This window comes from Aspergillus clavatus, genomic scaffold, assembly GCF_000002715.2.
Source record: "Aspergillus clavatus NRRL 1 1099423829791 genomic scaffold, whole genome shotgun sequence".
Classification (NCBI taxonomy): domain Eukaryota; kingdom Fungi; phylum Ascomycota; class Eurotiomycetes; order Eurotiales; family Aspergillaceae; genus Aspergillus; species Aspergillus clavatus.
Genome location: NW_001517108.1, coordinates 2,462,257 through 2,478,243, shown reverse-complemented (window position 1 = coordinate 2,478,243; position 15,987 = coordinate 2,462,257). Strand labels below are relative to the sequence as shown.

At 51.8% G+C, this 15,987-nt stretch overlaps 4 protein-coding genes across 4 annotated transcripts, besides 4 other annotated features; 1 reads left to right on the top strand and 3 right to left on the bottom strand.

The window, feature by feature from the left end:
• Positions 1-763: 763 nt before the first annotated feature.
• On the bottom strand, positions 764-1,507 carry ACLA_076030 (ribosome biogenesis protein NIP7; the record flags this gene model as incomplete). Its single annotated transcript, XM_001275988.1, has 3 exons — positions 764-787; positions 854-955; positions 1,010-1,507. 3 exons carry the CDS (start codon positions 1,505-1,507, stop codon positions 764-766), a joined length of 624 nt encoding a protein of 207 aa, XP_001275989.1.
• A 194-nt stretch (positions 1,508-1,701) lies between these two features.
• Positions 1,702-3,780, top strand: ACLA_076020 (nuclear export protein Noc3; the record flags this gene model as incomplete). The annotated part of the gene is made up of 1 exon (XM_001275987.1): positions 1,702-3,780. One exon carries the CDS (start codon positions 1,702-1,704, stop codon positions 3,778-3,780), a length of 2,079 nt encoding a protein of 692 aa, XP_001275988.1.
• Positions 1,975-2,039: a microsatellite.
• Positions 3,781-4,221: 441 nt separating the features above from the next.
• On the bottom strand, positions 4,222-7,140 carry ACLA_076010 (uncharacterized protein; the record flags this gene model as incomplete). The annotated part of the gene is made up of 2 exons (XM_001275986.1): positions 4,222-6,974; positions 7,059-7,140. The coding sequence occupies 2 exons, from the start codon at positions 7,138-7,140 to the stop codon at positions 4,222-4,224; spliced, it is 2,835 nt and encodes a 944-aa protein (XP_001275987.1).
• A 1,231-nt stretch (positions 7,141-8,371) lies between these two features.
• Positions 8,372-14,196, bottom strand: ACLA_076000 (PT repeat family protein; the record flags this gene model as incomplete). The annotated part of the gene is made up of 3 exons (XM_001275985.1): positions 8,372-8,441; positions 8,536-13,855; positions 13,929-14,196. The coding sequence occupies 3 exons, from the start codon at positions 14,194-14,196 to the stop codon at positions 8,372-8,374; spliced, it is 5,658 nt and encodes a 1,885-aa protein (XP_001275986.1).
• Positions 9,710-9,992: a microsatellite.
• Positions 14,197-14,692: 496 nt separating the features above from the next.
• Positions 14,693-14,727: a microsatellite.
• Positions 14,700-14,727: a microsatellite.
• Positions 14,728-15,987: the final 1,260 nt, after the last annotated feature.

Sequence of the window (15,987 nt, the reverse complement as noted above, 5' to 3'; positions counted from 1 at the left end):
GTGGGGGATGCCCTCGACACCGAAGAATCGACTGTATTGGACAAAAGCAGGAGGCAAGGAGAATTTCCGATACAATGATACTACTTGTTGTAGAGAGTATACTTGAAAGAGAGTGATGAGCACTGGATCAGGTGGAAAACCGTGAGATTGAGTGGGTATGGCCGAATCAGACAAAGTAGACAAAGCAGAGATCCATCATCACCATTTGAGGCGCTGACTGATGCTCGCTGGGCACGTGCTCAACACCATGGCCATGAGCCCAAGGAAGTCACAACTGGACCAGATTATTCAACTCTCAACAAGAATGATAACATTAAGACGGAATGGATCTCTTCATATACAGTCGTCGCTTTTTGGTGGCTTTAAGGGTCCCACGCATCGAGTAGTCCTAACTGCTTGTTTCGAGGACGAGTCGGTTGATAAGGTGTTTATCCTCCAACACAAGCGATCTAACTCCTGTCATCCATGAAGTATTCATTGTGAAAACTACTGCTTCGCAAGGTCTCACCATCATTACTTACGACGTGATGGGTTCACAGTGGTTGGAAACTATTTGGAACATAGGGCCCGGAATCCAGTACGAGGGCGAGATATGGCTATAAGAGAATGAATCTTGAGAGTGTGAATGATATTGATGATAATGGACATCGAGATGAAATACTTTTGTACCAAACAGACGAAAGACTCCAGAACTCCTGCGAAAATCCCTTGATATCTAGTACGCGAACACCATGAATGATCCCGTCTATGCAAAGCACTTCCTTTACGTCGTAAACAGAGTATCTTCCTGTCAAGCAGTTAGCAATGCGGAAAGGATTCGGTAGGCCATGGCCATAGTGACAGAGCAACATACCTCTCTCAAGTACTCTCCTACATCGGCTTGCCGGAATACGGCAATGGCAGTCGGATCCAACTTGCGAATCTCTGCGGTGGATCGAGCAGTGACACCGAATCCCTAAGCCAAATCAGCACTTTCTTCAGATGTCATTTGCCTTTCGAAGGTTCGTACCAGAGGCGTATCGTTCGAATCGTACACCACGACTCCTGTGTGCTCCGGGATATCCTCACTCCATCTTCCGACGTGGGCCTTGACGACATTCGATCCGTAGAGGTAGGGCATGATGCCGTTATCTTTGATCCAGACCTTGTATCTCGCGTGAGGGGCAATAACATCGAGCGCTAAACGTGCGACTCTGTTAGCAAGCCATGCCACTTTGACCATTTCGGATGGATCGTTCGCACCTGTGATGTGGATTCTGAATTTTCCAGTCTTTGTGAATTTACCGATACAGATTCCCAGCGAAAGCAAAGTGTCTCGCGAAAAGCTCGTCGACAAATCAGCCAGAGACTTCTTCACGTAGTATACTCGGTTTCCCTGCAGACGGAAGACATGTCGCTCGTCCTCGGAATCGGACTGGGGGACAATGAGGTTGTTGAGGGATCGCCCAGTGTAGCCTGCCAATTTGGCAAGCAGCGTTTGCAGCTCTTGTTCCGTGAGTTGACGCATTTTTGTTGCTGCTCAGAATTAAATAAAAATTTCTTGAAGCTCCGCAAGAACAAAAATTCTAGACAAGGTGGAGCGGGAGCTCTAGCGTGAGATTCTTGGCATTCGGGGAAAATTGAGGAAGAAAAAAAAAGTTCGACCCTTGAACTCCGACGGCCAATGTTCTCTAACAAACAATAGAAGCAGCGCAAACCAACATGGCTCCCGGACGCACAATAAAGAGGAGACGATTGAGTCCTCCCGATGATGAGGACAATTCTTCTTCGCGGCCTGCCCGCGATTCGGCTTTGAACGATTTTCACAATAGTGCAGCCGAATGGGACCTGGAACAAGACTACGAGCGCCAACCACGCAAATTGAGCAAAAAGCGCAAGGAAAATAATCGGCTGCCTATCAAGACAGCAGAGGGCTTTCAGGCCGTTGAAGAGTCCGAAGCAGAGGCTGAGGAATCCGATAGCTTTCTGGGTACTGATGATGACGAAGACGACGATGCGGACGATGACGAGGAGATGGACGACGATGAAGAAGCCGAGGAAAAACCGAAGATTCCCTTGAAGCTGCAAATAATCCAGGCCAAGGAGGAACTGGCACGGCTTGCGACTTATATCAATGAGGACCCGGAGGAGCACATCTCGTCTTTCAAGACAATGGCTGATATGGTAGAGAACGGCGAACATGTTGCGATTAAGAAATTGGCACTCGCTTCGCAGGCTGCCGTCTACAAGGATGTGATTCCTGGGTATAGGATCCGCCCTCTTAGCGAAGAAGACATGTCTGCGAAGATCTCGAAAGACGTGCGCAAGCTGAGGGCGTTTGAACAGTCGCTCTTATCGGGATACAAACACTACGTTCAGAAATTATCGGATCTTACAAAGTCCTCCAAGAGGGGGGAGAACACGGCTGTAGACCCGAGTCTCAAGAGCCTTGCGATCAACTGCGCCTGCAATCTCCTCCTTTCTGTACCTCACTTTAACTTCCGTGGAGAGCTGCTGAAGATCCTCGTGAACCGTCTTGCCAGGAGGCAGATCGATGTTGATTTCATCAAATGTCGAGAGACAATGGAGGAGGTCTTTTCTAGAGATGAAGACGGTGTTGTTTCTTTGGAAGCTGTTCGCTTGCTCACAAAAATGATGAAAGCGAAGGATTTCAGGATTCACGAAAGTGTGTTGAATACCTTCCTCCATCTGCGCCTGCTTTCTGAGTTCTCTTCCAAGGGTTCGAGGGATAGAATCGACCGTGAGCCAGAAGAAGAGGACAACACCCTTCGTGGTAAGAAAATGAAACAGAAGCGCGAGTTCCGCACCAAGCGGGAGCGTAAGCTGCAAAAGGAGAGAAATGCTGTGGAGAAGGATATGAGGCAGGCAGACGCTCTGGTCTCGCATGAGGAAAGAGATAAGAATCAAGCCGAGTCTCTTAAGCTTGTCTTTGCCACATACTTCCGCATCCTGAAACTCCGCATCCCCAATCTTATGGGACCCGTTCTGGAGGGTCTTGCCAAATATGCCCATTTGATCAACCAAGACTTTTTTGGTGACTTGCTTGAGGCTCTGAAAGACCTAATCGGGCATGCCGATAAGTCTGAGGTTGGAGAGGATGAGGAAGAAGAAGAAGCCAATGAGACGGAAACCGCTACACGGGACGCTCAGCGCGAGGCTCTTCTCTGCACCATCACGGCCTTTGCCCTCCTGGAAGGACAAGACGTCAGCAAAGCGGCAGCATCACTTCACCTCGATCTTAGTTTCTTCGTCAAGCACCTCTATCGCTCCCTCTACTCCATCTCCGTCAACCCTGAAATCGAGTTCAACCCTACTAAATCCCTCCGACTCCCCGATCCCAACTCGTCCGAAGCAGATGGCTCGATGCCATCGCAGAACGCAAAAAACAAAGTCAACTTCCAGACACCTACCGTCCTCCTCCTTCGCTGTCTCCAATTTACACTCCTGTCTCGCGCACATGGAACACCTCCCCCACTCCGGCTTGCCAGCTTCACCAAACGCCTATTGACATCATCGCTCCAGGTTCCTGAGAAGTCTGCTCTTGCTACACTGTCTCTGTTGAACCAGGTAGCCAAACATCATGTGCGTCGAATTGCGCCACTGTGGCACAGCGAGGAGCGAAGAGGTGATGGAGTATTCAATCCGTTTGCAACCGATATTGAGACAACCAATGTCTTTGCGGGAACAGTGTGGGAAGGCGAATTGCTGCGGCTTCACTACTGTCCTCAAGTGAGGACTGTGGCAGCGGACATCGAAAAGATGGTCGCAACTCAGAATTAGTATCTATCAATAGCTGGACTTTATCTTTGAGCTTATGACTTTTTACATAAAAAATGGTGTTCATCCTGATATCACTGCGAGTTTTTTTGTGTTTTTTGATTCCTACATCAGTTTTCTTGTGACTTAAACATATTTGTGATACCCGTACACAAAGCACGTGAACGCACGATTGCCTTCCATCCTCAAAATTAAAGGAAAATGTCCATCACATAAATTCGATTCGTCAATTACGCAGATCTCCATTGGGATGGAAGCAAATAGCACGTTACGGAAATCTCAGACTTATCAGTGATAGAACCAAGATTCTGATCACCCTCTGAATGAAAGTGTATCCCAAGTTGCACTGACCTGACAGTAACAGAGGTCCAACTCCGAAGATACCGCAGTTTTTGGGAAGGCCACTAAAGGCGAAGCGCAATGACAAGCAGTTCAGAGACATTATCAGGAACGGTATTCATATCGGTCACTCACTGACGGAGTACCATTGTGACAATTCCACCAACCAGGGACACCCGATGTTGATTCCTCAACAGGAACTAGGGCGGAAACTTGAAGCGATAGGGGTAGGGAGCCAGAGGTAGACCGGCCGTTACAGGTGAAGCTTTCTGGGCTAGCATTATTCGGCGCTGCCACAAACGATGCAGAAGGAGGCAGGAAGCTCGGCTGGACCGGAGGCGGGCCAGCAGGCAGATCGGCAGCGGGCGATTGCAGTTGAGGATCTCTCTGAATTGTCGAAGACGACGATAAAGACATATCAAATGCGTTTGTGGGTAGATGGCCTGCCATCGGTGTTTCGTTCCCCATGTTCTGATGAGACTGAGAGTATGTCAATCCACTTCTCTGGGTATTCGCCATCACTGCTACAGCCACATGGTTACTGGTATGGGAATGCAGCAGCCCGCCGATGCGCTGCCGATCAAGCATGACCTGTTGCTGTCTATCATCACGGAGAGCTGGATGAATCGAGCTTGGGCTGTTCACCGCAGGGGCCTCAATATGTGTGGCGCCGGCAACAACTGAAGGATCCGGAGCCGTCGAGGGAAGAGAGCTTCGCTCCTTAAAAGCCTTGTCCTCTTTGTTTCGCCTTGGAGTGCGCAGGAATCTGTTGCCAGTCTGGCTCCCACTGTCGTGGCGACGGCGGAATCCAAACACTCCCTTCTTACTGGGGGTTTTCATGCCCTCGTTGGCGGGCTTGTCATTGATTTCAGGAGTTTGTGCAGCTTCAGAAATTGAGCTTTGGTCATTCTCAGGAGCCAAGCTGTCCCCTATCTGGCCACTAATTTTGGCTGTCTTAGGCACAGGGCTTCCAGAGGATTCCTGGCTGGGGTTGTTTCGTACCCTTCTTCTGACCTGGGATTGTGTGACGTCTCCGTCTTTCCTTTGCTCCAGGGGTGAAGAGTGGACAGATGCAGTAGAGGGAGGGATCTCCTGAGAGCGTCCCGGTGCATTGTGTTGACTCAGGGAACTCCTTCCGGATTCAGTCTCACTCCTTTTCTTTTGTTCTCCATTCTTACTCTGTGTGCTTTTCAACCACTCTCCCTCACCTCTCTTGCCAGAGCGCTGCTTCTTTCTTATATGCCGTCTCTCATTGTCCCCAGTCCCTCCAATGGCATATGGAGGCTCTTGCAGTTCAGCACTGATGGTTCTCGGCTCTTGCGCTAACTTGGAGGAGACATCGGCCTTGCGTAGCGACTCCTTCGGCGCGTTGATCTCTCTTCTCAGTTTATTGATCTGATTCGATATGAAGTTCAGAATTCTTTCTTCCATACCATTTACCTCCACTTCAATGGCAGCCAGTTGGCACTGAATATGACTCATGGTGCGGTGCAGGTCTGATACGGTTTCATTCTGACCTGCTGTGCGGGCATTGATCAAACGCAGAACATCCGCCATGGCATCAGTTTGCTTCAGGATCTGATCAGTGGACCAGTTGCTCGAATTTTCCATCGAACTGCAGACTCTGTGGACAGCGTTACTTAAGTGGGTATGGACTGTTTCCATGTTCGTTCTGAGTTGCATTTCCAGATTAGCTGTGTTAAGGTAGCCGGCATGCGGTGGTCGAGGAGCATAGCCGCCATACCTCGTACCACCACCGAATGTGTGGTGAAGGTCTTCGTCGCGAGGATTCGGCTGGTACTGCTGCGTTTGGGGCCCCAGCACTGTCGGTATCGCAGCGGAGGGCGGTCCTGTCTGGAGGCCCAGAAAAGAAGGGGGGCCAGTTTGACCCGCAAAAGAAGTCGTGTTACTGCCATTGGCTTCATTGGTCACTGTATTCGGATTTTGAGATGGTGCGACAGACTGTGTCGCATTGTCCGCAACGTCCTCATTGTCACCGTCAGAGATGGATGAGGCTGGGCCGCCTATGTCGTCTTCGGACGTCTGGAGAGGGATCTCACTGGCAGATCTGGGACTCCCTGACTCTCTTTGTGCTATCAGGCTCTGGACTCTCCTTTGCTCTTTGATGATATGTGGCTGTCCGCTGTTTTCGAGCTCGCCTGCATGGGCTGCAGGAGACGAACCGGCGAGCAAGAGGGTATCTAGCTGCATGCTTGCCTCTGATTTGCGCGCCTTGGGGGTCTGTGCATCTTGATTCTTACTTGCAAAGGGCCCGAGGCTCAGTCCTTCGTTATTTGGCTCTTCATTCGTGTTGGAGTCACCAACAGCACAGGACTCGGCGCTGGCCTGGGACATTTTCCCAAAACTGATCTCACGAAGGGGAAATGGGGGAGCAGACAATGGATACACACCCTGCTGTCTTGGCTTCGGGACGTACAGCTTTTCCTCGTCGAAGTCACGATTGTCAGCACAGGGAGGACGCCTGCCACCGCTGCCAGTTGCGGACTCGGCTCTAACGTTCTCCTTGCGAAACTCCTGAACCATGTCCTTCAGACTGAGCTTGGATTTGAGAGCTGCCACTCTAGACTTCTTCTTCTCACGGTTATCTGTCTTACCCTTCAAGTCATCAGGAGTGTTGTTAGATCGAGCTGGCTCAGTGACGGAACGAGTCTTTGTGATGCTAGGCTTGCTCGGGGCGTTGAGTCTGACGTCTTCGACGGAGTCATTGTGTTCCTCTGCAGCGGCACGACGCGGCTTGGGCATTGGAAGGGCCAGCTCGTCGTCGTAATCGAGACTCGATGACTTGCGAGAGCTGGTAGGTCTGTGGCCCATGACTGGACCCTTGCGAGGTATAGCAACTGCGAAGAGACACCATCAACACCACTCTCCGCAAGAGAGATCCCTCTCATAGCCTTCTTTTCAGAGTTGGAGGAATGGCATACCTTTCCCGTCGTCGACGACCTGCGCGTGCCGCTGCTCGCGAGCCTTCATCTGCGCCCACGCGTTTCCACTCTGCGAAGCCATGGAAGCGTCTACCGTTGCTGTCAAGAACAAAATTTCACAAGTGCGATTCTCAAGCTTCAGATTTATCGCGTATCACGACCCACTCAGAAGACCAACACAGATAATATGAAGGCGTATGCCGTAGTAAGGAAAGGGAGGAAAGATGGCTCACAAGGCAGGGGAAAACAAACCTGGGTAGCTTGAGGATGGTGGTGCGAGCGTGTCCAAGCAAGATTGTCTCTTCTTATGAGGTAAACAGAACCCTAGAGCCTCACATAATCGTGTCTCCTGTGTTGCTCATTCGCGCGTGCTAGCATCTCAGGGTGTGGCTCTGGGTTTGAAGTGTAGGTAACCCATGCGATGATTATTAGATGATATCCAAGTTCTCTTCGCCATTGTCTCTTCATTGTCATCCCCACAAGACAACGCCACAGATGGTTGTTAGTACACATACAAGTACAGCATCTTGGACACATTCCCTCAATGGTGTTGTCTCAAGCTATTGTAGACGGCATACTACCTCCCATCCCCATCAGATCCGCGGGAAGATGCTTGTATCATTTGTTCATCGAGCAATAGCAACTCTCAACGACAACTTGGCGAGGGTACGTCTTGACGCGCAAGCCCAAGAATCATTCTATGCTATGCAGCTGCTGTCTTCTATCATACAGATGCTACTGATAGAAGACACTCGAGACAAGGGGTCAACGCATGATGATGGACTTTAACTTCGGACTGAACACAAAGTACCAATTTATACCTGTCAGGCCGCATCCGCATTAAAACAAGGGAGGAATGTGAATCATCCTCGCGTCAAGAGATAGTCTAAACTACAGAGAAGATATAAGCTACGTGTTTCGAAAGGCAATATCACAGGACAGAGGAGGATACGAAACCGAACCGAGCAGATTCTTCATCTTCATTCATCAATCATAGGCAGTAGAACATAGACATCATTACATACTGGCAGATGCGCGCATCGAAAGCAGAGCCCTGACCAGTTCTTGTGCTCGGCTACCAAGAATCATAGAAGTAGCCTTCCAAGATTGCACGGACGGAGACAGTTAGAGAGTAGAGTGAGAAGAGGGTAAAAAAGGAGAATAAAATTAACAAACTGAGTGCGAACATGGACACTGATATCAAATACAGGGGAATCAAGACGAGTAGTAAAATGAGCGGCGATGATTATGATTGATTCTTCTTCTTTTTTTTCTTTTCCTGGGATCAAATCAAACGGATTCAGAATTGGGACTTATCGGGTATATGCACTCCAAACAAAAGCTAGCAATGGGGCAGCGATAACAGTCATCAAGAAGAAATTCCTGAATCTCATTAGCTTTGGCAATGACAATGACAGCTCAAGGACTATCGGAAAGAGACAAAGATGTAGGGCAAAAGGAGGCAGCAACCATCTACTGGGCCGCCGTTCCACGACGGCGGAAGGGCGAGAAGATGGCGCCGAAGAAGTTGCCGAAGACGGCACGGAAAATTGTCCTCAACCAGCTGTCCCGCTTATTGTTCAAAGAAACAGCAGTGACTGACCGATTTTGACTTGGAGAACGAGAGTCCTCGTTGTTCTCGTTGTTCTTGTTGGCAAGGGCTTTGTCGTCGTCTTCTGCTGGAGTGGCAGACTCCGTTGTGGTTGGGGCCGCCTGATTTTCCGGGACGGTCTGCTTCACATTCTGGTTCTCGTTGAAAGGCAAAGACCGAGCAGATGCCGTAGGCAGCTGTTCCGTAGAAGGCAGCTCCAGTTTCTGGAGGAGAGCCTCGCCATCACCAGCAAGTGCTGCAAGAGCGGGATCAGCTTCCGGTTCGGGAGTCGGCATGCCCTTCGAGGTGGACAGCTCTGTTTGCTTGTTATTGGTGAATTGAGGCGCAGGAGGGAGGTGCAAAGGCTCTTGCTTGGCAGCAGGTTGGGCGTGTTCCTTAGTGGCCTTGGTGGTCACATCGTCTTTAGGCTCGGCAGCGGAGAAGGAAACAACTCCCACAACAACAGCACCTGCGGCGAGAGCAGCTGCGGCGCCAGCCCCAATGAGCTCGGGAGTAATGATCGAGTCTTTCTCTTCCTGGGGTTGGGCAGCCTCTTCAGTGGGCTCCAAGACTGCATCCTGGGCAGAGGTGAACTGAACAGGAGCAGACTCGACGTCTTTCTCGGCGGAGGAGTCTTCAGTGGAGACTACAGCCTCAGCTTCGGTGAAAGCTGCTGGCACCTGTTCGTCCTTGGGTTCATCGTCCTGAGAAGGCGCAGATTTGTCGGTCTCCTCGGGGCCATTGACGACACCGTTGACAAGTCCTTTTGACGCACTTTCTTCAGGGCTCTCCTCGACGACCGTAGGCTCGGGTTGAGCGACAACCACCTCAGAGACCTGAATATCGCTTTCTTTCTCAGCGGTCGGCTCCACGCCGTTCGTTTCAGCCGTAGGCTCACTGGTAGAGTGGATGGCGGACTCGGAGGCTGGCTCAACCGTGGGCTCAACGACAGGTTCAGGGGCAGACTCGACGACAGTATCGGCGACAACGTCAGCAACAGGCTCTGGTTTGACTGTCTCCTCCGCGGGCTTGGTGAGCTCGTCAGTGATCTCTTTAGCCACAGGCTCAGCGGCGGGCTCAGCAACAGGCTCAGCAACAGGCTCAGCAACTGGCTCAGCAACTGGCTCAGTGACAGGCTCAGTGACAGGCTCAGTGACAGGCTCAGTGACAGGCTCAGTGACAGGCTCAGCAACAGGCTCAGCAACAGGCTCAGCAACAGGCTCAGCAACTGGCTCAGCAACTGGCTCAGCAACAGGCTCAGTGACAGGCTCAGTGACAGGCTCAGTGACAGGCTCAGTGACAGGCTCAGTGACAGGCTCAGTGACAGGCTCAGTGACAGGCTCGGCAGCGACTGTTTCCTCAACGGCCTTGGCAACTTCATCGACGACGACGGGGTCTTCGGCAAGATCCTGAGTGACAGCCGGCTCGGCTGCGACTTCCTCTTGTGGCTCAACAACCGCCACAGGTTTCTCGACGGGTTTCTCCTCCTCTTGGACGTGCTCAACCACAGCGGGGGCTTCAACTTGCTTCTCGGCCACTGGTTCCTCCACGGCAGCTGCCTCAGCGATGGGTTCCTCTGCGGCAGGTTCTTTGGTGCTTTGCTCCTCAACAACAGCCTCCTTAGCGGGCTCCTTCTCGGTTTCATCATTGACGACCGGTTCGTCAACAGCGGGAGTCTCGGCAACTGCTTCGGTGGCAGTGGTATCCAGCTTTGGTGCTTCAACCACAACCTCCTCAACAATGGATTCCTTGGGGGTTTCCTGCTCCACCAAGGTCTCCTCCGGCTGCTCTTTGGTCGTTCCCTCAACGATTCCATTCTCAACAGGATCCGCGACGTCAGACTTTTTCTCGACGGGTTCGGTAACCTCGCTAACGTGATGTTCAGCAACCGGTTCTTCAATGACGGACTTGGAGGGAGTAGATTCCTCTGTGGAGACCTCCTTGGGAGTTGCCTCCTCGCTGGGCTCCTTCTCAGCCGGTTCCTCAGGAACAACAACCTCAACCGATTCTTCTGCAACAGGAGCCGGGGCTTCCGATTCCTTGGCAACCTCGGGTTCGGCTTCTTCTACTGCAGTTGATTCTTCAACGTTTGGTTCAGCAGGGGTGGATTCGGTGACAGGCTCCTTGCTGGATTCCTTGGTAGCGGGCTCCTCCACAGCGCGATCCTCAGGGGGACAATCCTTGCAAAGAGAAGACTCATTCGCAGGCGCTTCCGACTTGTCTGCAGAAGTAGACTCTTCAACGACCTCTTCCTGCAGTGCGTGTGCCTCCACAGTCGCAACCTCAGGAGCTGGCTCTTGTGTCGTAGATGCTTCAGCGAGTTCACTGGCGGGCTCTTCGGTTACCTTCTTTTCGGTGGCATTAGTCTCTAGAACGGGTACTGCAGAGATAGCTTCGGAGACGGGTTCGGCTGTAGCAGGCTCTTCAACTACAGCTTCCTTCTGCACGGAATCAGAAGCGGTTTCAGGGACAGCCTCCTCAACAACCTTAGCCTCTGGTACTTCGGCGGCGGCAGGGGCCTCCTCCTTGGAATCGGGGGTCTTCTCCTCATCGGCTTCAACTTCGGCTTCCTTTGCGGGCTCCTCAACGGATTGCTCCTTGGCTGCAGACTCCTCGACCTTGGGCGCTTCCACCTGAGGTTCACTGGAAGGAGCAGCTTCAATTGTAGGCTCCTCGGCGAGAGCCTTGGGAGCCTCGGCTTCCGTCACTTCGGAAGGCTTGGAGGGCTCCTCGACAACGGGCTCCTGGGGGGCGTTCTTGTCTTCGGCCACATCCTCAGTCGTAAGAACGGCTTCAGTAGGCTCTTCGACGTGTACTTCGGCAACAGTAGGCTCCTTTGTCTCCTCAGTCGCCTCCTTCGCAGCTTCCTCTTCAGGAACGGGCTCAGCGGTGGTTTCCTCAACAACGGGCGCCTTAGCAGACTCCTCCACCTGGGCCTCAGACTCCTTGGCCGTCTCTTCAGGAGCAGACTCTTCCGATGCTTGGACTTCAGGCTCCTTCTCTGTGGTCACCTCAGCTGCTGCTTCCTTGGAGGGCTCCTTCTCAGCCGTGGTCTCCTCGAGGACGGCCTCCTCCTTTGCAGGCTCTTCTAGGTGCGCCTCGGCCTCCTTGGGAGTTTCTTCGACAGCAGGTTCTTCCGCTGCTTGGACCTCAGGCTCCTTATCCGCGGTTACTTCGGCTGTGGTTTCCTTGGAAGGCTCCTTCTCAGAAACAGGTTGAGCTGTGCTCTCCTCGGCAACAGTCTCCTTGGCAGGTTCTTCAGTAACAGCAGGCTCTTCCACTGGTGCCTCAGCCAGCTTGGGTGTCTCTTCAACAGCGGGTGCTTCTGCTGCCTGCGCCTCAGGTTCCTCAGCAGCTGTTACTTCGGCTGTCGTGTCCTTGGAAACTTCCTCGGTGGGCAGAGTCTCGACCTTGTTCTCCTCAGGTTCTGCCTTGTTGTCAAGCTCCTCGGCAGCGGTAGGCTCTTCGACTGGCGCTTCAGCCTCCTTGTCCGTCGTCACTTCAGGGGTGGCTTCCTTAGAAGGCTCCTCGGCAGTGAGGGTCTCGGGCTTTGATTCCTCGGGTTTCGGCTCATCATCAAGCTTCTCGGTAGCAGCAAGTTCCACCACTGGCGCCTCAACCTCCGTCACAATGGCCGCTTCAGTAGCGGGCACTTCAGGCTCCTTATCGGTCGTCGCTTCGGTGGTAGCCTCCTTCGAAGGTGCCTCAGGTGTTATCTCTTCGAGAATGGGCTCTTTGCTTGGCTCCTCGGTGGCTGTGGGCTCGACCACGGGTGCTTCAACTCCCTTGGCGATGACTTCTTGGACAGGCTCTTCAGTCGTCTCCGCTTTAGGTTCCTTATCGATTACCACTTCAGCGCTGGTCTCCTTGGTGGACTCTTCATTAGGAACGGCCTGAACGTCAGGCTCATCATTGATAGGCTCTTTAGCAGACTCCGCAGCAGTGGCTGGCTTCTCGGCCTCCACTTCAGGTTCTTGAGCAGCGACTTCCTCAGTCGAGGTCTCAGCTGCAGGATTTTCAGCTGGGGTCTCTTGATTCGAAGCTTCTTCGCTGACGGGTTCCTTGGCGGATTCGTCGGCAGCGGGCTCCTCCTTAGCAACAGCGATGGTCTCTTCGACCTTCTCAGCTGGCTTTTCATCTACGGCAGGCGCCACTCCGTCAAGTTCCTTCTTAGAATCCTCAATAACCACTTCAGGGGTAATTTCCTTAGCGGGCTCTTCGACAACAGCTTCGTTAGCCGAGACTTCAGCAGTGGGGGCTTCATTGGGCTCGATGATCGTCTTTTCTTCGGCGGTTTCCTGTGTTGGCTGTTCAGCCTCAGCGCTCTCAGATTCCTTCTGCTCTAGAGACTCTTGAACAGCGGGCTTGGCTTCCTCGGTGATCTCGGAAGGCTGCTCAGTGACTGGTGCCTCAGTAAGAACTGCTTCGGTTGCTGATTCAGTGGCAGAGGACTCTTCGGGGGCGCATTCGGCAACAGATGCATCTTCCGTCACCGGTTCAGCTGCAGCAACTTCCGCAAAAGACTTTTCCGCAGTCGAGGCTGGCTCTTCCGCGTCCTTGGTGGCTTCTGGCTTCTCTTCAGCCACGCTGACAACCGACTCCGAAGCTTCCTGCTTCTTTTTATCCCCGATATTCACCTCCTCCTCTACTGTCGCCCTCTCAGCCTCGGCGGATGTGTCGGGAGTTTCTTGAGCCTTGGGTGCCTCGTCCTTGACCGCTTCCACGGGAGCTTCAACAGCTGTCTCCTTTACTGTCTCCGCCTTCTCCGCTTCTGGAGTGTCATTTTTCGTTTCCGATGGCTGCTCCGTAGATTCTGTCCCGTTGGTTTCGGGTTGAGCAGTGGATTCGGTGGCAGGCTCTGCTTTAGCGTCATCTTTGGCGTCTGTGTCTTTCGACGGCTCCGGCACCGACTCCTTCTCTTCTTTCACAGCCGATTCAGATTCAGCAGGCAGGTCTTTCTCCGTAGTCGATGGGACCTCGCTCTGCTTCTGCTCCTCATCCGCTACCGTCTCAGCCTTTGATGTAGATGTCACCTCGGGCTCCTTCGAGGATTCGGATTCCTCCACTTTATCACTGACGCCATTCACAGCGGGGGTCTCACTTTCCTCCTTGACAGCCTTATCTCCCCGAACAACCGGCGTAGCCGTCGTGGAAGGGCTCGAGCTCACAGTGAGGATATTGTTAACCACGCCTTCGTCATCAGCAGCTATACATCACGGGCCATCGATTAGTCTGCTGAACACGATCCATCATTTGCCAGAATATCATAGACTTCGTACCATGCTTTACTGCTTCATCGTGGAACCACGGGCCGTCGGAACCTTCGCGGAAGCGATACTGGAACTGCCCCTCGGGCAACTCCACGTCTCTGGAGAAGAGATATTCGGTGGTAGCTTTGCCGTCAGCGTCCTTGTGCTCTAAGGGTTTCACGCTGAGCTCCAGGGGCTCCCATTTGGGATCGGAGAAGGAGCCAGCAACGAAGATGGCGGGGGTCTCGGTGGGACGCCGGATGGCAATGGTCACGGTCTCTCCAGTAGTGGGAGCCATTATGGTCATAAAAGTCGTAAGTCGTTAGGTATCACAAAAAAACAAACAAGGAAGAAAAAAAAAAGGGCGAGAAAGGGAAAAGACGGAGAAAAATGAGACGAGATGCGGAGGTCAAATGGGCTGAGGAAAAAAGAGGACTCGGGGATCCGACTCCTTCGCAATTGATCAGAACAACCCCTCGAATACGATAGGGGAAGAATATTATACAAAGATGCTGAGATGGTGATGGGAAGCAGATGGGAAGGTGAAGAGGTCTAGTGAGAGGTATTGTCGGAGGGGTAAAAGACTAAGGTAGTACCGGTCCAACGTAGATTGGTCCGATAAGGGGAGGATTTCAGGGAAGATGGTATCTACCGTGCAAGGTGCAAACAAACAATGGGAGAGAGTAGAGTGAAGAGTCTAGTAGGTAGTGTAGCTGGGAGGGGGTAAATTATCTGCTATGGAGGAAGTACTCGGACTACTTTTGTGAACTCGATAGACTGAGAGCAGGTGATGCAAAGAGAAAAAAAAAAAAAAAAAAAAAAAAAAAAATTAACGGAAGATGCGGTCCCCACGCAAAACTGACGAATACAAGCTCCACGCCTCAGGCATCACTAGAGGAAATTCAGTTAGTATGGCCGTTTAGTTAGCGGGGCAGCAGAGCAGTTGTCACAGTGATCACTACTACTAGATATGAACTACTCCGTGTAAGTATCTAGTCTACAAGATACTACGGAGTAGGTAGGCCCCGCTGTTGTTTGTACGACGAAGAGTCCAAGGTGATGATGGTGGAGGACGGAGAGCAGAGGATGGAAGATGGAGGATCAGCTACTTTGACTTCAATCCAGTCTACAGGGCACTCTACTCTACCTCCACTGTAGCCTGTAGGTATGTTTTACCTGCATCCTGTACTCTGTAAGTCAAACAAGGTATGCACCGAGCAAGGCGAACAGCACCAGCCTCCAGTAACTACAGGAAGCTCTCAAATCTGATAGAGTCAATCCGCGCCGATCCTCCGACAGGCAGCAAATGAGAATATCATAACATCCCAATAAAATGGAAGAAAGTGTCGCGACTGGCGCCAGAACTGCAAAATGCGGTGAGTTGGCGCTGTCCCGCCTGCCAATCACATCCACAGCATTTCCTTGCGACGATCCAAATCCTGACTAACAGTAAAAACAGAGCAGCATTGTCATCAATATCAACATCAGCAACTGAAGGTTCCGTCTGCTTAAGACTAGACTAGATGACTATCTGGTTGCTGTCAGCCATTTTCAGCATCTCAGCAGACCTCCCTCCGTCCAAACAAACTTCCACTACTGTAGAACATGCTATGCAAGACCCAGTCAAACAGGAAAATTTCTGCAATGCGCATTCAGGGAGAAGGGGAAAAAAAAGGAGGAAGAGTGGATATTAGTCCAACTCCCAAGTCCTCACTACATAACACAGATACGGTAATTGAACGCTCCGTCGCAGGACTCCATAGTGGCGCCATATAAGTCCCATAAGCCCATTTCCTCCTGCTAGTCATCCAGTAGTCTAGTCTATAATATAACAATACTCATACGAAATAGATAATATGGATCCCCGTGATTAATATTCCCCAGTCCGATTCTTCTTCGGTTTCCGATGCCATCATGAGATATTTCCTATTCCCTCTGATCCCAGACCCTGGATCTGGATACATGGAACATCCCCTGGTTCAGGGTGACCTGGTAGATCGAAGATAGGTAGCCAAAATCCTAACTAATTAACTAACCCACCTATGGTTCGCACGACAAATTTTGAGGATATGCAATGCGGCTCGAAGTA